The 22,754-nt window shown below is 44.6% G+C and overlaps 1 protein-coding gene across 2 annotated transcripts in view; it reads left to right on the forward strand.

Moving 5' to 3' along the window:
• Positions 1-22,754, forward strand: part of prrt3 (proline rich transmembrane protein 3) — an 88,606-nt gene that overhangs the window by 29,294 nt on the left and 36,558 nt on the right. For both annotated transcript variants that reach the window (XM_033037150.1, XM_033037149.1), the window contains exon 2: positions 20,210-22,163. In XM_033037150.1, coding sequence (XP_032893041.1) covers positions 20,258-22,163 — 1,906 coding nt within the window. In that variant the 5' untranslated portion in view covers positions 20,210-20,257. The remainder of the gene's footprint in view (positions 1-20,209; positions 22,164-22,754) is intronic.

The raw sequence follows: 22,754 nt of genomic DNA on the forward strand, positions 1-22,754 counted from the left end.
ATAATTTTTATGCTTTCTTAAACATTCCTGTACTTTTTTTCCCCATTTGTGGCACCAGTTACTGTCTTGAGAGTAGACGCACAAAACTTTCCCTTTGACGTTCCTTGAAGCCCACTCCATGAAACTTTTGTGGCCACTATTCCATCCTAGTATTGATCCCGTTCCAAATCGCAAGGAGGGAAAATGTATCAAGAGATGGGCAAGATCGTTGCACCATATGTTCTTACAAGTATCCTGGCAGCTGGACTACTCTGCAGGGTGGCAATTCGATTTAAACCGTGTTTTTTTTTTTACTGTTAGCATTGGCAAACTGGTATCTTGAGCACATTCCTGCCAGAATGGTATCCTAGCAACGTTAGCACAGCGAAGATAGACACAAAATGCAGGAGTAAATCAGCGGGACGGGCAGCATCTCTGGATAGAAGGAATGGGTGATGTTTCGGGTTTTGTTTTGCTGTGCCTTCTATCCAGAGATACTGCCCGTCCCCGTGGAGTTACTCCAACATTTTGTGTCTATGGTGTAAACCAGCATCTGCAGTTCCTTCCTACACATTAGCACAGCTACATTGTGGAGATAATGTTTGAACTGGGTGCTGAGGATGAAAAACTGAGAGAGGTGTCGCATCCCCAGACCCCCTATTACCAGAGGTGAAAACTACTCGCCCTGTCCTTTAACAAAGACCATTGCTGTTCAAAACAAAATGAACAGAGTTCATGTGGAACCAATGTCCCAAATCCAGTGTATGTCCGAGATCATGCCATTGCAATGACTGCCCAGGCCCAGAACATCTCATTTCCCAAACTCCTTGCCAATGGCCTCTTGGCAAGTGTTGTGATGACAGCAGGTGGATTCTCTCCTTCTACGGATGGTGGTAGTTGTGTGTGCCCCCCATGGAAGCCAGACCACGTGGGAGCCCGATCACCACAGTGCTTGGGTAATCTTTCACAATGGGAGTTTGCATGTGTCTATGGAGAGGGCAGATCTGAACCATCAGTTAGATTGTGCCAGTACGTCAAGCTCAACGCGTTGAGAACCAGTGAACTGCTGAGAGACCAAGGTGACGAAGGCACACTAAAGCAAGTGGGGCCAAGATCGAAGGGGGGACTTGGTTGGGGGGGGGGGGGGGGGGTTGCTGAGAACAATGGGGGGGACCCGGCAGGGGGGGCACCTGCTGCCACGTGTGATGGAAGACCTGGTTTGCCATTGCGCACAGAAGAGGAAAGTGTTCGCAAAACATTTTGTAAAGTTGTCGGCGCCAGAATCGTGGCGACTCTTGTGTACCGCCCAGGTGACATCTGTTGCATGATCTTACCAGGTTGTGTGCATAACACAGCGATTCGCTGCACCTAGGTACATGTGACAAAAACGTTTCATTCAATCATTGAATTGAATCGTTGAGGTGTTTACAAATTGAGCTCTTGATCCAAACTGAATGAAGGATTGCTAAGCAAATGATGGAAGGGCTGAGCAGTGTCCATTGGAACAGCAAATGTCAATGTCAAACCAGGTACTGAAAGAGAATTGGAAATGAAGATTTAGCAGAAGCAAGAAAGGGACAGGAAAGAAAACATGAAAGTGTGAATTGTAAAATATTTAAAATCTGCAGCCGTACTCAATAATGGAAAGAAAGAGACCACAATTTGCAATAATTGATTTTAGTATCTTAACTTCCTTTTTCAAAAACAAATTGGTTACTGGATGTTGATTTATTTAAACACTCAGTGAGTAAGGCCCTATCTAAATTAGGTCATTGCAGCAATGATGAATTCTGTATTATCAAGGCTTCACTGCATTGGTCTGAATTGTCTGATATATTCCCATGTTTAGATCTCTGGCCTTCATCTCATAAGATCATACATAAAGGGGTAAAGGCAGGAGTAGGTCATTATGCTTCAAGAGTGATGCAGTGTGGAAACAGGCCCTTCAACCCAACTTGCCCACACCGGCCAACATGTCCCTGCTACACTAGCCCCATCTGCCTGCGTTTGGTCCATATCCCTCCAAAACAGTCCTATCCATGTACCTGGCTAACTGCTTCATAAATGTTGGGATAGACCCAGCCTCAACTACCTCCTCTGGCAAATTGTTCCATACACCCACCACCCTTTGTGTGAAAAAGTTACCCCTCAGATTCCTATTAAAGATTCCCCTTCACCTTAATCCTATGTCCTCTGGTCCTCAGTTCACCTACTCTGGACAAGAGTGTTTACTAACAAAACATCTGCTTATTCTGTTAAATTTCATTCATGGTTCTCAATGTACTGAGCCACTGTGGCTCCAGGGAGGAAGAAGAACTCCAGAGATTTGCCGCCACCTGAGTAAAGGACTTTCTTTGCATCTCACCGACCCTTTGATTTGAGTTTGTGACTCCTGGTTTAAGAACTCAAGCCAAGCAAGGCATAATTTCCTGCATCCACTTCGTTAGGATCTAGACCATTCCTCGGATTTTAGATTTCCCTCTCTGCTGGGGTTTCAATTACCATCTCAGCCATTTATAGAAACATAGAAAATAGGTGCAGGAGAAGGCCATTCGGCCCTTCGAGCCAGCACCGCCATTCAATATGATCATGGTTGATCATCCAAAATCAATACCCTGTTCCTGCTTCCTCCCCATTTCTCTTAATTCCTTTAGTTTTAAAAGCAATAACTAATTCTCTCCTCAAAAGATCCAGGGAATGGCCTCCACTGCCTTCTGTGGCAGAGAATTCCACAGATTCACTACTCTCTGAGTGAAAAAGATTTTCCTCATCTGAGTCTTAAATGGCCTACCCATTATACTTAAACTGTGATCCATGGTTCTGGACTCCCCCAACATCAGGAACATTTTTCCTGCAATTAGCCTGTCCAATCCTTTATAGATGTTATGTTTCTACAATATCACCTCTCATCCTAAAGCCCAGTCAATCTATTCTTTCATCATATGTCATCCCGCCATCCTGGGAATTAACCTGGTGGACCTACACTGCACTCCCTCAATAGCATGAACATTTGCATTTGCAGATGTTCTTAATAGTAATGATAGAATGTGAAGAAGGTAGCCCAAATTGGTCCCGGTAGGGCCATCCATTCACGTTGCACTCTTCTCTGTAACAAGCTTGCTGTGATGTGTATACACCAACAATTAATAAGTGAGAAACATTATTTAAAAAAAAAACAAGAATGTAAAACTGAGACAGTCAAATCCAGTTAGATTTTTTTTCTTTTTTTTCAAACTATGGTTCTTCCATGGGAGGCAGCTGAGGAAGTTGATGTATTAAGCTCAGAGTTATTAATGTATCAGTCAACTTTTATTATGGATTATTGATACCTGCTTTATTTTGCATTTGTTGAAGCAGAGACATCCATCGATGTTGATTACATTGACTTTTCCCAGTTATTAAGGTCAATTAGTGGGAATTACTCATAATTACCGGAATTAACCTGTAATTTACTTAATTATGTCCTTATATAAGCCGCACCAATACAAATCATTGGCTAACTCAGTTAACATCTGAATATCACTATTGCGACATGCTGCATCTGTGAGTCACATGGAAGATGGTTATTATGGAGTTTGTAAAATAATATTTAAAAGCTATGTGAGCCAAAACAGCTGGAGAAACTCAGCGGGACAGGCAGCATCTTCTTGGAGAGAAAGAATGGGTGATGTTTAGGGTGGAGACCCTTCTTCAGCCTAGTTAGGGAAAAGGGAAACGAGATATATAATGATGATGTAGACAGATAAAGAACAAAGAATGAAAGATAAGCAAAAAAGAAACGATGATAAAGGAAACAGGCAGTTTCTTCCTACGCATTGAGTCTCACCCTGGTCGCTCTCTCTTCTCCCCTCATCCAACAGGCAAGAGGTACAGAGGTGTGAAAACACACACCTCCAGATTCAGGGACAATTTCTTCCCTGCTGTTGTCAGGCAATTGAACCGTCCTCTCACCAACTAGAGAGCTGTCCTGACCTCCCATCTACCTCATTGGAGATCCTCAAACTATCTTTTATCGGACTTTATTGGAGTGTATATTTCATTAAATGTCATTCTCTTTACCCTGTACCTGTACACTGTGGACGCCTTGATTATAATCATATTTAGTCTTTCCGCTGTCTGGATAGCAAGCAACAAAAAAGCTTTTCACTGTACCTCAGTACACGTGACAATTAAACTAAACTAAACTAATCGCTGTTGGTGAATCATGAGTTTTATGCTAGAATGGATCTTCAATCAACCTTTCCTATGGAACACATTGGAAGAGATGAATACACATCATTTATCAAGGTCCACCTTCGCTGAGGGGTGGCTCCTGAGATAATAATGTTGGAACAATTACTTTTCCCAGTTATTAAGGTCAATTAGCAAGAAATACTCATAATTACCAGAATTGACCTGTAATTAATTTAATTATGTCCTTATATAAGCCGCACCAACGCAAATCATTGGCTTACTCAGTTAGCATCTGAATATCACTATTACGACATGCTGCATCTATGAGTAACATGGATGGTGGTTATTGTGGAGTTTGTAAAATAATATTTAAAAGCTATGTGAGCCACAAAAAGCTGGAATAACTCAACGGGACATGCAGAATTTCTGGAGAGAAGGAATGGGTGACATTTTGGATCGAGACCCTTCTTCAGACTGTGACCCTGTGGGTTTTATACAGGTGCTCTGGTTTCCTCCTCACTCCATAGATGTGCAGGTTTGTAGGTTAATTGGCTTCTGTAAATTGTCTCTAGTGTGTCGGATAGATCTAGTGTACGGGTGATCGCTGGTTGGCGCGGACTAGATGGGCCAAAGGGCCTGTTTCCGGGCAGTATCTCTAAGCTAAACTAGATCTGTCTGAAGAAGGGTCTTGACCGGAAAGATCACCCGTTCCTTCTCTCCAGAGATGCTGCCTGTCCTGCTGAGTTACTCCAGCATTCTGTGTCTACCTTCGATTTAAACCAGCATCTGCAGTTCTTTCCTAAACTAAAGATGGGACAGATTTAAGTAATCAACTTTGCATCAAAAGAAATACGTTTCTTCACCCAGCTGTCTTCTTCATGGGTAGTCACTTGGATGGAGGATGACTTGTTTTTCTTTGGTTCCCTGAGTTCTGAGGTAACTGCTCACTCCTGGGTCACAAACACTTTCACACATGAAGCAGGAATCCACTCGGCCCTTTCCTGCTTCACAAGTTGCTAAATATGAGGTTTAAAAGAGAGAGAATCGTCAATTATAATTCCCAGATATTTATATTGAGACACAGATTCAACCACAGAGCCCTGCAAAGTGGTGATAGGAGAGAGGTCCGAGGGCTTTGATTTAGCTTTAGTGAACAGCATGAGCTTTGTCTTGTCAGCATTTAAAACAAGTTTTAAATCACACAGGTTACGTTGCACAGTGTTAAAAGCAGTTTGGAGCTGACAGAGAGCCTGATTTGGGGTAGACGCAGAACAATATATCACTGTGTCGTCAGCATAAAAGTGAAAATTTGCGTTCGGAGCTTTATGATCTAGACTATTAATGTAAATAATAAAGGTCCTAGAACCGTTCCCTGTGGCACACCCTTGGATACATTAAGAGAGCTAGAAGTAATACCTTCTGCTCGCACACACTGGGATCTGCCTGATAGATAGTTTTTAAACCAACAGACAGCTTGATCAGACAAACCGATGCTGCATAGTCTTTGTATAAATTGTAATTGTATTGTATTGTAACAATAAGGCATGATCCACAGTATCGAAAGCCTTTGATAGGTCAACGAAAAGGGCTGCACAGTGTTGCTTATTGTCTAAAAATTCAATAAAATCATTTACTACTTTTAAAGCAGCTGTTGACGTGCTATATTTTTTTCATAAAACCAGATTGAAATTCAGATAAAATACTGTTAGTTGATAAAAAGTCCTTCAGTTGTTGGTTTACAATGGATTCCAGCACCTTAATTAAAACAGACAGTTTGGAGATGGGCCTATAGTTGTTTAGCACAGTGGGGTCCCCCCCTTTTAACAGTGGGAGAACAAAGGCAGATTTCCAAATAAGGGGAATTTCATTTGTCTCCAGGGATAGATTAAAAAGATAAGTCAGAGGCAATGCAATAAAATCAGCGATTTTATTGCATTGATCTTCAATCAACCGTTACTATGGAACACATTGGAAGGTTCACTTATCAAGGTCCACTGTCGCTGAGAGGTGGCTCCTGAGATTTGTGAAATGGTCCACATTTTCCAGGGTCTCACCATTCATCTTTACTGTTTGAGGACAGTGTTCCACCTTGGGGACAAAGTGGTGGAGGACCTCAGCCTTGTAAATGTTGAGTGTGATGTCCATCCTCATGCACTTCACAGAATGAGCTATTGATGATATGGAGTTTGACCTCCAGAGACACATACAAAAATGTTTAAGAAGGAACTGCAGATGCTGGAAAATCGAAGGTAGACAAAAGTGCTGGAGAAACTCAGCGGGTGAGGCAGCATCTATGGAGCGAAGGAAATAGGCAATGTTTCGGGCCGAAACCCTTCTTCAGACTGATGTGAGGCTGTCTGCTTACTGCAGCTTGAATACTGAGTTTGCTGTGTGGGTGCCAGCGGTTGTGTAGTCTCTCATTAGATTGGTTGGTGGTGCTCCCAGAACATGCAGTTGTCACATCATGAAGATTGTGCCCATTGTGTCTCTGGACAGATGGAATCCATGCTGTATCTGGGACACAACTCCTTGGCCACTGGGGGGCGGCAGTTACGGAGACCACTGGCAATGACTGCCTATGAATTGGAGTCAAAGGTCATACAGCCCAGAAACTGGCCCTTCAATCCATATGTCAACCATTTTCGCCCATCTATGCCAATCCAATTTGCCTATTGTCAATCCATATCCTACACCGAATGCCTATGTGAGTGCCTGTCTAAATGTGTCTTAAAGGTAGTGATTGTATCTGACTCCACCACCTCTTTTGTTACCAAGTTCCAGATATCAACATCTCTACGTATTTAAAATAAAAATGTTCTCCTCAAATCCTCTTTAAAACTCCTTCCTCTCACCTTAAGTCTATGCCCTCTTGTTTTTTGATACCTTGTTGTGGTCAGCGATCAATGGTCAGATCAGGCTACAGCGTGAATCTCTGACTGCGTCACACCCACGACCTTGAACAAGTTCTGCCAAATTAGTTGGGATAGGAGAGAGATCCACCCATCCTGTAACCATCCTGTGCTTAGTTGAGCAGCGAGGTTTCTAGGACTGAGTGCTTTAGCGATACAGTGTGGAAACAGGCCCTTCGGCCCACCTAGTCCATGCTGACCAGCGATTACCCCGAACACTGGCACTATCCTACACACTGGGGACAGTTTTCAATTCACAGAAACCGATTAACCCACAAACTTGTACATCTTTGGAGTGTGGGAGGAAACCGGGGCACCCGGAGAAACGCACGTGGACACAGGGGTTAATACAAACTCCGCACAGACAGCACCCGTACCCAGGATCGAACCGGGACTCTGGTGCTGTGAGGCAGCAACTCTAACTGCGCCACTGTGCTGCCCTCATTATCCAGTATAATGGTGGGGATGGTTCACCTCAAAAATAAAATCCTGCTGCTGATCTGACAGCTGATGCAAAAATGAAAATACAAAAGATTTGAGATTATAGTACGTATATTGTGTTGTGCCGCCTTTTCTCCTCTGGACTTTGTCACCTATTCCACCCATGTGCTAAACATACCCCTCCCCTCACTTCTAGCCACCTTTTACTTGCCAGACTTTATCCCACCCCCACATCTTTCTCAGCTTTCTCTCGTCTACACCAATCTGTCTGATGAAGGGTCCTGACCTGATACGTTGCCTTTCAATTCCCTGAGTTCCTCCAGCACGTTGTGTTTTGCTCAGGTTTCCAGTATCTGCAATTTTGTATATCCCTGTGATCCAGCATAATCCTTGTGATGGAAGAACAGGAGATGTAGATACAATTAGTAGGGAGTCTTCGGCAGTGTCTGTACAGTAGGATTGAAAAGCTACCTTCTTTTGAAACTGTGAAATACAAGGCGATTTAATGAGACTGTGGGAGAGGCTACTAACTTGAATGCACTTTAGATAGTAAACAGAATGTGGTTTGTTGTGACTTCAGACAGTTCAAATGAAACAGAAGACATATTAGATTCAGTCTTTACTTTTAAACACATGGCATGAAAACAGGCCCTTTGGCCCAACAAGTCCATGCTGACCATTGATCACTCGTTCATGCTAGTTCCGTTATCCCACTTTAACATCAACACCCTGCACAATAGGAGCAATTTACAGAGGCCATTTTACCTACAAACCCTTTGGGTTGTGGGAATAAACCAGAGCACCTGAAGGTTGCTAGCGAGGTCTAGGGACCTGATAGGAAGAACATGCATACTCCACACAGACAGCCCGAGATCAGGATCGAACCCGGGTCTCAGGCACTGTGGGACAGCAGTTCTACCAGCTGAACCATTGAGCTGCCCAAGTCTGAAGAAAGGTTCTGACCCAAAAAGTTGCCTGTCCTTTTCCTCCACGGATGCTAACCGATATGCTGAGTGAATCAGCATTTTTTGATCGGCTCAATGTCAGGTACTGTATGTTTAATAATTTCGACTGGATTTGTTTCTCAAATAAACCACAGATAAATTAGTCTAAGATCACATGCACTAGAAAAACATTGAGATTGCAGCGTTGTGAAAAGTCCTTCAACATAATATTGTACTGGCAGTCGTTTTCAGCTGACCTTTCCATTCCTCATTCCAAATGTATAACTCTCTATAATTTCTGAGAGCTTTGGGTAAAGATGATCCTTTTACGACCTTCTAAACCATGTTATTGAATGAATCATCTTTCACTGTCTATGGCATTAGTGGATGGCAGGCGGTCTGAGTAGGCATTAATGTGTATTAGACATCCTGGGGTGTGTGAGAGAGTGGGTGGGCCTCTTGGAGCGTAATAAATGTTCTTAAGAATACACTAGTGAATCGTGTTGCCGAAAGTGTACTGACTCACAGAGGGATGCTACTTTGGATTGCAATGAAGCTGAATTTTAAAACACATCACATTTACAAATGACAAAGTTTGTGTGTTGATACCGGGCGGCATGGTGGCACAGTGGTAGAGTTGCTGCCTTGCAGCGCTAGCAGCGCTGGAGATCTGGGTTCGATCCCGACTACGGGCCCTGTCTGAACGGAGTTTGTACTTTCTCCCTGTGACCGGCGTGGGTTTTCTCTGAGATCTTCAGTTTCCTCCCACGCTCTAAAGACGTACAGGTATGTAGGTTCATTGGCTTGGTGTATGTGTAAATTGTCCCTAGTGTGTGTAGGATAATGTTAATGTGCGGGGATTGCTGTTCGGCGTGGACTCGGTGGGCCGGTATCCGCGCTGTATCTCTAAACTAAACTAAACTAAACAATCTAATGGAATCAGAGTAATTCAGTGTGGAACGGGCTATTTGGCACAACTCTTCCATGCCATACAAGATGTTCAGAAATAGGAGATTAAATCAAAAGCAATGGTGCTTTTCTTGTCACGTGCAACTGGAGAGAGACATTTGTTTGCATATTTATTCATGTGGGCGCTGCCTTGTTTGGGCTTCAAAGTCGGGTCTGCCCGCGTGCTCAGTCTACAGCAGCGGCTCCCAATCTAGGTAAGTCCCATGCTCCTGCAGGGCCCTCCTCCATCCCCTTTGACCGGATCGGCCTGCGAACCGACCTCTCTCTCTTCGCCAGGCCATCTTTGTGTCCCGGGGTCATCTCCTGCAGCCCACCTTGAAGGCGCTGGAGGCCTTAACAGTGTGTGATACAAAAACATATCTCGAAAGAAAGAGGTAAAATCAGAAGTGAACGTGTAAATACATAATTCTGATGAGGAATATTACATTTAAAAATATCAAAGAGATTTATGATTCCAAATTTGATCCAATGGAGAAATGACTTAATCTATTGGTTCTATTCTATATTCTATTGGTGTGTGAAGAATTGACATCACCTTCAGGTCAAAGACAACAAAACAAGTTTGTTCAAGAACAAAAGAAATTCAGAAAACCTAAGGATAGGATTCCAGATAGTTTAGTTTTGTTTAAAGATACAGCATGGAAACAGGCCCTTCAGCCCACCAAGTCTGCCCTGACCAATGATCACATGTACACTAATTCTATCCTACACACTAGGGACAGTTGACCGAAGCCAATTAACCTACAAGCCTGCGTGTCTTTGGGATATGAGAGGAACCTGGAGCACCCGGTGGAAACCCACGCGGTCTCAGGGAGGATGTACAAACTCTATACTGACAGAATTAAGTCTTTACACATTCACTTCTGATTTTATCTCTTTCGTTCATGATATCGTTTAGTCACGATCGAACCTGGGTCTCTGGCACTGTAAAGGGCCTGTCCCACTTGGCCGTCATTTGCGCGTCACGCAGATGGCGTGCAAATGGGGGCAGAGGAACAACTACAGGACTGTTTGGAGTTTGTAGACTGGGCAATGTTCAGGGAGTTGGCAACGGACTTGAACGAATACGCCACAGTTGTTACTGACTTCATAAAGAAATGTGTGGAGGACTGCATCCCAACAAAAACCTTCCAATTGTTTCCCAATTGGAAGCCTTGGATGAACTATGCGATCCGTACTCTTCTGAAGACCAGGCACCGAGCATTCATGTCTGATGATACAGTGGTATACAAGAAGTCCAGATACGACCTTGGTAAGGCCATCAAAAAGGCCAAAAGGGACTTCTGCTCCAAACTGGAGGAAGAGACAGATGTTCGGCAGCTGTGGCGGGGCTTGAATGCAATCGCCTCCTACAAGGCGAGATCAGGAGGTAGCTCGAATGTCGGCAAAACATCACTCCCTGACGAGCTCAATGCGTTCTACGCACGCTTTGATAGGAGAACACTGATGTGCCTTCTCGAGCCCCCGTTCGCTGTGATGATATTTCAGTCACAGTCACAGAGGCCGACGTCAGAAAATTCTTCAGAGGGGTGAACCCTCGAAAAGCGCCTGGACCTGATGGTATACCCGGTCGTGTTCTAAAAACCTGTGCGGACCAACTGGCTGGAGTTTTTACGGACATTTTCAACCTCTCACTACTGAGGTCTGAGGTTCCCACCTGCTTTCAAAGGGCATCAATTATACCAGTGCCCAAGAAGAGTAAGGTGACGTGCCTCAATGACTATCGACCAGTGGCACTAACGTCTGTGGTGATGAAGTGCGTTGAGAGGCTGATCATGGCGTAAATCAACTCCTACCTCGACAAAAACCTGGACCCTCTGCAGTTCGCTTACCACCACAACAGATCAACGGCGGATGCGATCTCGCTGGCTCTCCACTTCGCTCTGGACCATTGTACAACAAAAACTCATATCAGGCTGTTATTCATTGATTACAGCTCGGCATTTAACACAATCATCCCCTCCAAGCTGGTTACCAAACTCGCAGAACTGGGTCTCTGCGCATCCCTCTGCAATTGGATCCTCGACATCCTCATTCACAGACCACAGTCAGTTCATATTGGTGGAAATGTGTCAGCCTCAATAACAATCAGCACGGGAGCACCTCAAGGCTGTGTGCTTAGCCCCCTGCTGTACTCATTCTATACTCATGACTGCATAGCCGGTCATAGTGCGAACTCCATCATCAAGTTCGCCAACGACACCACTATTGTGGGACGTATCACTGATGGGGACGAGTCGGAGTACAGAAGTGAGATCGATCGACTGACCAAATGGTGCCAGCACAATAACCTGGCCCTCAACACCAGAAAAACCAAGGAACTGATTGTGGGCTTTGGAAGGGGGAGGATGGGGACCCACAGTCCCGTTTATATCAACGGGTCGATGGTGGAAAGGGTCAAGAGCTTCAAATTCCTGGGCATGCATATCTCATGCAAGATCTTTCCTGGTCCGAGAACACTGATGCTATTATTAAGAAAGCACATCAGTGCCTCTACTTCCTGAGAAGATTACAGAGAGTTGGTATGTCAAGGAGGACGCTCTCTAACTTCTACAGGTGCACAGTAGAGAGCATGCTGACCGGTTGCATCGTGGCTTGGTTCGGCAACTTGAGCGCCCTGGAGCGGAAAATATTACAAAAAGTAGTAAACAGTGCCCAGTCCATCATTGGCTCTGACCTCCCTTCCATCGAGGAGATCTATCACAGTCGCTGCCTCAAAAAGGCTGGCAGCATCATCAAAGACCCACACCATCCTGGCCACACACTCATCTCCCTGCTACCTTCAGGTAGAAGGAACAGGAGCCTGAAGACTGCAACAACCAGTTTCAGGAATAGCTGCTTCCCCACAGCCATCAGGCTATTAAACTCGGCTCGGACAAAACTCTGAACATTAATAGCCAATAATCTATTTATTTGCACTTTATCAGTTTAATTATTCATGTGTGTATATATTTATGCAATGGTATATGATCTGGTACACACTGATCTGTTCTGTATTCGTGCCTACTATGTTCTGGTGTGCTGAAGCAAAGCAAGAATTTCATTGTTCTATTAGGGACACATGACAATAAAACTCTCTTGAACTCTTGAGCTCTTGACCCATTGGATGCAACAACAACAACACATTATCAGTCACTCTAAGTAACCTATACCATGATAGTGCAAACCTTAAAGTACATCGAGCAACCACGGAAGCAAATGTCTTTGTTGGTTCGGTGCTGAGATTGGGTTGTGGTTAAGGGTATGCAGAGTGGCTCAAGAACCTGATAATTGATGTGAAGAAGCCTTTCTTGCTCCTGGAGGTAATGTGTCTTTGACTCCCCGAACCTTGTGGTAGTGGTGGGAAGGCAAGGTGGTTAGGATGATGTGCGTTTTTGATGATATTGGTTGCCTTCTGGAGACTGTGTTTTCTATAGATTCCTTCGATGGTAGGATGTTGGTACCAGTGATGAATCAGACACTGTCCACCACTTTCTGCAGTTTGTAAAAAGTGAAGGCCTGATCATTTATTGTATTGTTGTGGTAATGTGTCCATAAAGCTGCAGCAGGTAGGAGTTTCATTATACGTAGGAAGGAACTGCAAATACTGGTTTATATCGAAGATAGAAGCAAAGTGCTGGAGTAACTTCAATATTATGTTTCCAGTGTATTTAACAATTAAACATTCTTGATCCTTGAGTTTTGAAATTGCAACGTTAACTTCAAAAAGACACAGCTGACGTGTAGGCAATTGCAGCCACGATATCAAAATGTAAATTTTACTTCTATTAAGCATACTAATTTGTCATCTGTGTTACATAAATGCTTAAATAAATAAAACGTGTTTATGTCATCCCATTAAAGCACGTCTGTGGAATGTCATATTGGCACAAAAAAACAATTGACATCTCTTGGTGTGCTTTAGTTTATTGCTTCAATCCTGGGACCTGCTGGGTTTGGCTCATGTAGATTACTATAGAAAGAGATGGTTCCAAGTTCTGGGTTTGTGTAAGCAGATAGCAAGCCCTGGGAACAACTGAGATGGAGGTCAGAGGTGCTGGAGGTTGGTGTGGGTCAGGTGATCAGTGAAATAGAAGAAAGACACAAAGTGCTGGAGTAACTCAGCGGGTCGGGCAGCATCTCTGGAGAAAAGGAATAGGTGACGTTTCTGGTCGAGCCCCTTCTTCAGACTATTTTTTGTCTATCTTCAGTTTAAACCAGCATCTGCAGTTCCTTCCTACACAAGTGCTAGAGTAACTCAACGGGCCAGGCAGTATCTGTGAACAACATGGATAGGTGATGTTTTGCATCAGGACCCTTCTTCAGAACGAAATAGTGGCCTGATTTTTCCAAAATTGAGTGATTCCAAAATTATGCAATTTAAATTGGACCTTGTATATAATGTAACAATGTTAATTACTCGTTCTTTCAAAAACATAAACGCAATGTAGAGTCTGTAAATGACTGCTTGAAATGTTGACATGGGTGTGCACGTTCAGAATGGAAGGAAGCCAATGGAGTTTAAGGAAGGACAGAAATGAATGCTATGGTTTCCATGGGACTTGAGTGGAGCCTACATTATTCACCGTTAGTGTAGCAGGACACATCGATATCAAAATGAATGTTCGTTTTTGTCCTGGAACAAAAAAAAAAAAAAGTACTTTCTCACAGACATTTTCATCATTCTTTGCAACCTCGTGTCAAGGTAAATGCCATTTATTTATTGCTCATCCTGAGTTCAGGATATTCTATTGCACCTTTCAGTTAGCGGAGATTTATGAAAACGTAATTGCTGCTGCCGTAATATAGGGGGTTTGTAGGCAGAGAGGACTTTGAAGTATTAAAGCCTGGATAGTGAATGTGGAGAGGATGTTTCCACTAATGGGAGAGTTTAGGACCAGAGGCCATAGCCCCCGAATAAAAGGACGTACCTTTGGAAAGGAATTGTGGAGGAAATTCTTTAGTCAGAAGGTGGTGAATCTGTGGAATTCATTGCCACAGACGGCTGTGGAGGCCAAGTCGATGGATATTTTTATGGTGGAGATTGACAGATTCTTGATTAGTACAGGTGCCAGGGATTATGGGGAGAAGGCAGGAGAGGGAAAGATAGATCAGCCATGATTGAATGGCGGAATAGACTCGATGGGCCGAATGGCCCATTTCCGCTCCTAGAGCTTATGAAAAGTGATATAACGACTAAATTTACAGATAAAGGGCAGGGTAGCTGTAGAGTTGTTGCCTTAGAGTGCCAGAGACCCGGGTTCGATCGTGACTACGGGTGCTGTCTGTTTGTCCGTTCTCCCTGTAACCTGCGTGGGTTTTCTCCAGGATCTCTGGTTTCCTCCTACACTCCAAAGACATACAGATTTGTAGGTTAATTGGGTGGGAAAAAATGTAAATTGTCCCTAATGTGTGTAGGATAGTGTAAGTGTGCGGGGATCGCTGGTTGCCGCAGACTCTGCGGCCAATAGGCCTGTCTCCGACGCTGTATCTCTAAACTAAACTAAGAGGTCATTGAAATATTATTGATATAAAGACTAGTTAATCCAATAAGTAACACTGAGGGAGAAATATTAGCCCTGTGTCTGAAATAACCCCCTATCTTCAAATATTCCTATATTGTCTTGGTTTAATGTCCTCTTTAGAGAAACGTGACCCCTGTGACATTGGAGCAGTGGTGCACTTGATTGAGATGATTCATTCCCATCTTTGGAGTGGCCTTTGAAGCCCCACCACTCTGACTCAGAGGTGAGAACGCTACTGAGTCAGAGTTTGATAAAAAGGCCATTGTGCGCGATGAACAAAAGTGCACGTATAATTGCTGTGTGTCCCGCTGCCTTTCATTCAACACTCCTCCGTACATGCACCGTTTGGTTTATGATGTTTGCGTTGGCGAGGTGCCAGATTAGCTGAGCAATTTAACACAATGGAAGAATCTCCAGTGAAGGAAATGGAGGATTAAACCATTCTCAGCCGTTGTGCTCGCTCGCTCGTGAGCCCGGCTATAAAACCGGCAACCGCAGTTCCTCAACTCTACAAATAGTACGACTGGGTGGACAAAAGGACGGCGCTTGTGAGTTTGTGGAAAAGACCAGAACTCTTGTGATAAGGTGCAAGCTCACGTTGTATTCAAAGGGAGCGAATAAAAGATTGACAGATTTAGCTTTCCGTGGAAAGGTTAATAAATTTGATCTGAGTGTTGAATTAAAGTTAGTCCATCCATCATCAAACCTTGGGTGTGTCTCATTCCCCTTCTACTGGTTCAATACCATCCTTGTATTTCAATATAAAGCACACTCTAGTTTGTGCTCGTGTATTACAGTTGGTTAACAGCAGCGGTTGGAGCAGGCAGATGGTTGTACACAGATAATAACACCCTGCTTCACAAACTATTGGCATCCTTGCTGTGAAACATCACAACCATGGTTTGAGGTTTCTCTCTCTCTCCACATATCCTAAATACATTTTACATTGCATTCCTTGGAGCACAGGAGGATGAGGAGTGAGCTTATAGAGCTGTATAAAATAATGAGAGGAATAGATTGGGCACAGAGTCTCTTGCCCAGAGTAGAAGAATCGGGAATCGGAGGACATGGATTTAAGGTGAATGGGGAAATATTTAATAGGAATCTGAGGGGTAAGGGTAGGGGTGGTGGGTGTATGGAACGAGGAGGTAGTTGAGGTGGGGACTATTGCAATGCTTAAGAAGCAGTTAGACAGGTTAGGACAGGTTTTGAGGGATACGGGCCAAACGCAGGCAGGTGGGACCAGTGTAGATTGGGACATGTTGATCGGTGTGGGCAAGTTGGGCCGAAGGGCCTGTTTCCCCACTCTGTGATTCTATGGCTCGAAGTACTAAAGTGTTTTAATTCTGTGCGAAGGCTTTGAGAAACTATCGGGCTGGGGCTCTGGATGCCTGGTTCTAATTATCCGACTTAAGTCTGGCTCAGCAGCATTTATATGTTCGTTTCTGGTGCCTAGCCACAAATGAGCAGAATTCAACTTCAAAACCAGCCGCAGTAAAATTTGAGCTGCTAATAGTAGGCTCCTCGTGCAAGTCCACAAGAACATCGGCAGCTAAAGCAAGCGGAGCAGTCTCTCTCTCCGGCCGGGAGCCTGGTTTCCACTATATCTGGGTGCACTGGAACATCACCACGGGCAGCCCTTGTTTCAGAACTGCCCCCCTCAGAAAGATGGTTAAATTGGCCTCAATTAGTTTGCAGCATCTTTTAACGCGATTCCACCCAGAAAGGGTGACACTGGGCAAGTCCATGGCAGTAATACACTCAACCTGACTTGATTCGACTTATCGCTTCTGCCAACACTTTACTGCTCAGCTGGCAGAGATGGCCCTTACATGCGCACTGCCCTGTGAGCCAACCTCTAGCAGCATGCCATGTGTCCACCTCAGAGGGAAGTGGCTGGAGAGCACGATGTTGGTGCAGCAGGTTTCCCTGGGAGTGCTGGCGAATAAGATCCACAGCCAAAGGGGCAACCCATGTAAATGGAATGAATTTAGGGTGAAAAATCCATAACGGAATAAAATGGCCTCTACAGTACTTTAGATGCTGCCCTTTAATACTGACATCTATTCCGCAGAAAACTACATACAAACTGGACCACAGGATGGTCCTCGTCCCACCAAATTGAATGCAGGGTCCTTTTCCTCAAGGGCAGCAGGAGCACAGAGGAATCCATTCAATGAGTTCCCCTTCAAAAATATGTTTTTTTCTTTGGGCAGTTTGCATAGTTTTTGCAGATTGTGCGCTTTGGGGGATGTATGATTAGACTTCTGTATGTTGCCTGATGATGTCTCCCTCTGGGATATGTGTGGCTCTGAGAACAGCAATCAAATGGAGCACTCAATGAGTTGAGCTCCTTGAAAACACATGACTTTCAAAGAAAGGGCGGCACGGTGGAGTTGCTGCTTTACAGCGATTACAGCACCAGAGACCCGGGTCCCATCTCAACTACAGGTGCTGTCTGTACGAAGATTGTACGTTCCCCCCGTGACCTGCGTGGGTTTTCTCCGAGATCTTCAGTTTCCTCCCACACTCCAAAGATGTACAGGGTTGTAAGTTATTTGGTTTGGTAAATCTAAAAATTGTCCCTAGTGTGTGTAGGATTGTGTTAATATGCGGGGACCGCTGGTCGGTGCCGACCCAGTGGGCCGAAGGGCCTGGTACTGCTCTGTATCTCTAAACTAAACTAAACCAGTGGTTTTCTGCACCAGCGATCTCTAGGTGACGTTGTAACATGCGTTGTGTGTTGACTGAAGTCATTAGGTCCTCGTCTGTGTCTGGGTAAAATGATGGCAGGGTTCCTAACCATGAGTGCCAGGCACAGTTTCAGTCAGCATAGTTTGCTGAAATAATTTACTTCAGGGTTTATTGAATTTAGATTGTACATCGATGAAAAGAAATGTCTGCTAATTGGACCACGTGACAAATACAATCTTTTTTTGTAATTTTATTTACGCCTTGGTGGTTATTCCAAAGGCTAAGATAAGAACTTTTTAAGAACTTTGAAACAAGTTGGCACTGGAAACATGACGACTCTTATGTACCACCTTAGTATAATCTACTGTTCTTACACTCTTGTACTTGTGTATGATTGTATTTTTGTGTATAGTACATTTTACTGAATTTTATACCACAAACAAATCTTGGTAAATAAAATATAAGTGGATTCTGAAGGATCACAACCGTCTGAGGGTGGTTTGCAAAGGCACTGAATTTTCAAGCAGCAGTTAGGACTACACCACGAGGGCCACCTTCACTACCATCCAACCTACATACTGAATGAAGCCTGTTGGAAAGTTCCAGAAATGAGACATTTTGTCAAATTGCATTGAGTGAAAGAATCCACACCCTACATTCCGGGCTCATCGAATCATCCAGCACAAAAATAGACCTTTTATCCCACAATGTCCGTGCCTCCCATCAAGTAGCCATTCTGCCGCCATCTTGGTTCGTAGCCTTCTAAGCCCTATAACTTAATAAATGGAAGGAGCAGAATTAGTCTATCCGGTCCATCACATCTCCTCCGCCATTCAATCATGGCTGATCTTATCCTTCCCTCTAAACCTCATTCTCCTGCCTTCTCCCCATAACCCTGACGACTGTTCTAATCAAGAATCTATCTATCTCCGCCTTAAAAATATCCATTGACTTGGCCTCCACAGCCTTCTGTGGTAAAGAATTTGACAGATTCACCACCCTCTGACTCGATAGTTCAAGTGCGCGTTTTGGCCATTCACTCGGGCAGTAGCTCGTGATTCCAACCACCCTCTGGGTGAAAACATTCTTCATCCGATCCCCCGGGCGTAAGGACTGCGGGACATCTGCAGTAAGGATGTGTAGTCTAGCTTGCTGGTGTATCCTCTCACTGAGCCAGTTCTGTGAAAGGACAGGTAGAACCCATGGGAATACTTGGTGATTCTGCCCTGGGGCCGTACACAAAGACAGTGTGCAAGCCTTTGAGTGGGGCCTTAAAAATTCTCTCTCAACATGCTCTAGACTACATTCTAGACCTCCAGCCAAAGTAGAAAGACGGGTAAATGGACAGGACAGGTTTAGAGGGACATGGGCCCAATGCAGGCAGGTGGGACGTGCAGATGAGACATGCTGGATATTTCTTAAACTTTGCAATGGTACCTGCATCAACTACCTCCTCCGGCAGCTTGTTCACACCATCCACCACACAACATCCACCACCCTTTGTGTTAAAAAAAAAGGTTAACCCCATTAAATCTCTCACATCTCACCTCAAACCTGTCGTTCTCTATTCTCCTATTCTGGGTAAGAAACTGCATGTTTACCCGATTTATAAGGTCACCCCTCATCATCCTGTGCTCTAAGGAATAAAGTCCTAGCCTGCTCAACCTCTCCCTATAGCTCTGGCCCACAGGTCCTGGCAAAACTCTTGTCAATCTTCTCTGCACACTTTCTAACTTTCTGTACGGAGTTTGTACGTTCTCGTGACCTGCGTGGGTTTTCTCCGAGATCTTCGGTTTCCTCCCACATTCCAAGGACGTGCAGGTTTGTAGGTTAATTGGCCTGATAAATGTAAAAATCATCCAGTATAAAATTGTCAAACTTCCAGTATAGTCCCCGGTGGACTCTTCGGAAGGTACAAGGTACAACATCTTTCCTATTAAACATGGTGACCAAAACAGAACACAATACTCTAAATGTGGCCTCGCCAACATCTTGTATAACTGCAACATGACCTCCATGCACCTATACTCAATATTCTGACTGATGACTGATAAAGGCCAATGTGCAGAAAGCCTTGGTCCAAGCCTGTTACCAAAAATGTGGGGGTTGAATCCAAGAAGCTCAGTTGATGATTCCAGATGATAACGGTTATGTATGTGTTGGATGCAATGCCTGTTAAATCTAATCACGGGTTGGGCGATGGGTGGGGAGGGATGCGAAGCATGTATATCATCACCTTTTGTTTTTCTTTCTGTTTTTGGCTTTTTATTTCTTTACGTCTTTCTTATTTATTTTACTTACTCACTCTTTGGCTACATCATTTCAGTAGTGTAGGGGTTCTATCCTTGCACAACCACTTTTTCTCTCTTTTCGCTTAATTTTAGCTAAAAATTAAAATTGAAGCTGTACAATAACTGTATTATGTCACATGCCGCTGGTTATATTTTTGTACACTGCTTCTTATAAATAAAAAAAATTAAAAATTAAAAAATAAAATAAAAATAGATATATATATATTTTGACCTCAACCTGCAGTTGGTGTGTTTGCAATTAAACATTACATTTTAAATAGTCTGGCATCTGAATGTTATTTCAGGTACGAGAAATGATTGCTTAAGACGTCCAAGAGAGTTGGAAGGCAGAGATGGTGATGGAGCATCGAGATGTCCATTGGGTCCTGGCATACTTTCTCATCTGTTCCAGTATCATCCAAGCCACGACTGTATCTCCGCTTGCCAAAGGCGATTCATCAGTCGGCAACAACATCATTTACATTTATTCCGCCAAAACTGCCCACGATGGACATCCAAACCCTCCGAGCAGCTCGTCCAGCCTCCTGCCGGAGATCTCTATCAAAGACTCCCCTAATGGTGAGCGTGCTGGGCCTGGCCACTCGGGCATGTCCCCTTGGTCCCCGGGAATGGCATCAAGTGAAAGTTCACCAGACTTTAGTGGTGATGATGAGGATCTAGTTTTTGACGATGAGGATATGTTTGCTGAAGACGGAGGCACGGAGAGAGAGGACAAGAGTGATGGTGAACAAGTCGAACAGAATATGTTTGAATCTGCAAAGTTTCTTTTTGGAAATGCATCTGTTCCGTCAGTCCTACCTGTTGAGGCAAGTTCCAATTTTGACAATTCTTTGTTTAAGCCACCGCATAATAGTACCGCAGTTTCTAAGGCATCCCACTCCCATCAAGTGAACATGAGTCCGCCAGGCAGTGGGACAGCGCTCGGTGCCTCTTTTCTCCCAAATCCCACAATGTTTCCAAATGATGGCTCAATCTTTGAGGCCACTTCTCGTCACACGACACTTCCGCACATTGGGACCGTGCAAACCACACCTATGCCTCTTGTTACTCGGGAAGCTGTGAATCCAACATTGGCTTCAGATCATTTGGTGAGTGGGGAGCAACATTTAGCCGCTATCTCTGACGTGCCACTGAGAAAGGGAAAGCCCGTTTTGGAATTCGAAAGGAATCGTGATCAGACGACACCATTGGTTTCCGAATCATCTCCTCCTGCGAAATGGGATCAGACTTTCATCTCAAAGAAAGAGGCTGAGAATCGTATGACTTCTGCACCGATGCGTTCTGTTTCTCCTTTGCTCACGGGGTCCAGTTATGCTGCAATGAGGAGAGAAAAATCATTAATAGTTAGTCAACCTGCTGTTGGTGTTCCTGAACGTAATGATCGGCTGGGTGCTCTCAATGGAACAGCCGCTGTAGAAACCAATGCCCCATCCAATGCTCGACATGCTGCCAATGGTGTAGAACATACCCATAATTTGCCAACAAATTCTGCCACAGAGAAGCTGGTGTCTGAGGTGAGGTGGCAAACTACTGCTCAAGCGTACGCAAGTGTGAAGGTCCTCAGTGATGCCCACAGAATGTCTACGTCACAGTGGACGAGAAGGCCGGTGTACGATGCTGGCAGATTCCTACCGGCCCAGCAAACTACTCAAACATACTCAACATCGGAACGAGGATATGATACCTTCATTAATCGAGCAGACAACACCTCCATGTTCATTGAGATGCTGAAAGATGCCCAGTTGGTCAATGGTCGACCAACTAACATTAATCAGGGCTCCACTGTGAGGGGTACCTCTCTGGCAATGAATGCCATCTCTCCAACGGCTAGGCTGCAGCACCTGACCATGAAGGGAAATAGAAATGGCATGTCACCAACTGAGCCACCCGGACCTGTCACTGCCACTTCCCTCTCACCGCTGACTGCATGGAGGCTTGGTTCATCGAGAGAAGTCAGCTCCGCTCTTGAATCTGCCACAACCTTGAGAACTGAGCGCACACCAAGCGGCCGCTACATGGCAACGCTGAAGACGGGACCGACGGCACTCGCTCAAGGGCTGTCGGCAAAAGTCTCGAACAAAGCAAATGTTTCTGACACCCAGACACCTCTCGTGCAGGAAGGGCCTGGGACCAAGTCAGTGGGCACCAATCCGACTCCACCGTGGGCAACAACAAAGGTCCCTTCCCCCAGTTCCTGGCCTACAAAGATACCTGAAGCATGGACATCAACTAAGGGAGGTGAGGTAGTTACCTTTCTCTGTTTCTTGCCAAGCCAATTGAAATAATTAAATTGGTTCCGACTCGGTTGGGAATGTTTGCATGAATGTGTTTAGTTAAATCACCACACGCTCTCTATAGGGATGAAGTAGGATCGCATCCAGACACCACCCTGATCATCAATGCTGGTCCACACTGAATTCCCTGTTAGAAAATGGAGGATTTCTGCCTGTTAGATGAGGCCTTTATAAAATCGCCAGCCTTACCTCTAAAGTAAGAAAGACGTGAGGCGGTTCACCAGTTGACCCTCCTGGCTAGGCATTTCACACACAATCATAATCTGTCCCATCTTACCAATGGGCAAGGTGGACACGCAAAAAAGACACAAAGTGCTGGAGTAACTCACCAGGTCAGGCAGCATCCCCGGAGAACATGAATAGGTGATGACTCTGCTCGCAGCCCTTCAGACTGGATCCCTTCATTGACCACCCAAACTTGCATATGTTTAATAATTCTGGGACGGAGGAGGGCAGATATGTATGCACTTGTAGCGGCCCCTAGTGGCAGGACACTCTAGCTATGCGAACCCTCGGCATTCGGGTGTAGGGTCAC

The sequence above is a fragment of the Amblyraja radiata genome, chromosome 18, assembly GCF_010909765.2.
Source record: "Amblyraja radiata isolate CabotCenter1 chromosome 18, sAmbRad1.1.pri, whole genome shotgun sequence".
In the NCBI taxonomy this organism is placed as follows: Eukaryota; Metazoa; Chordata; class Chondrichthyes; order Rajiformes; family Rajidae; genus Amblyraja; species Amblyraja radiata.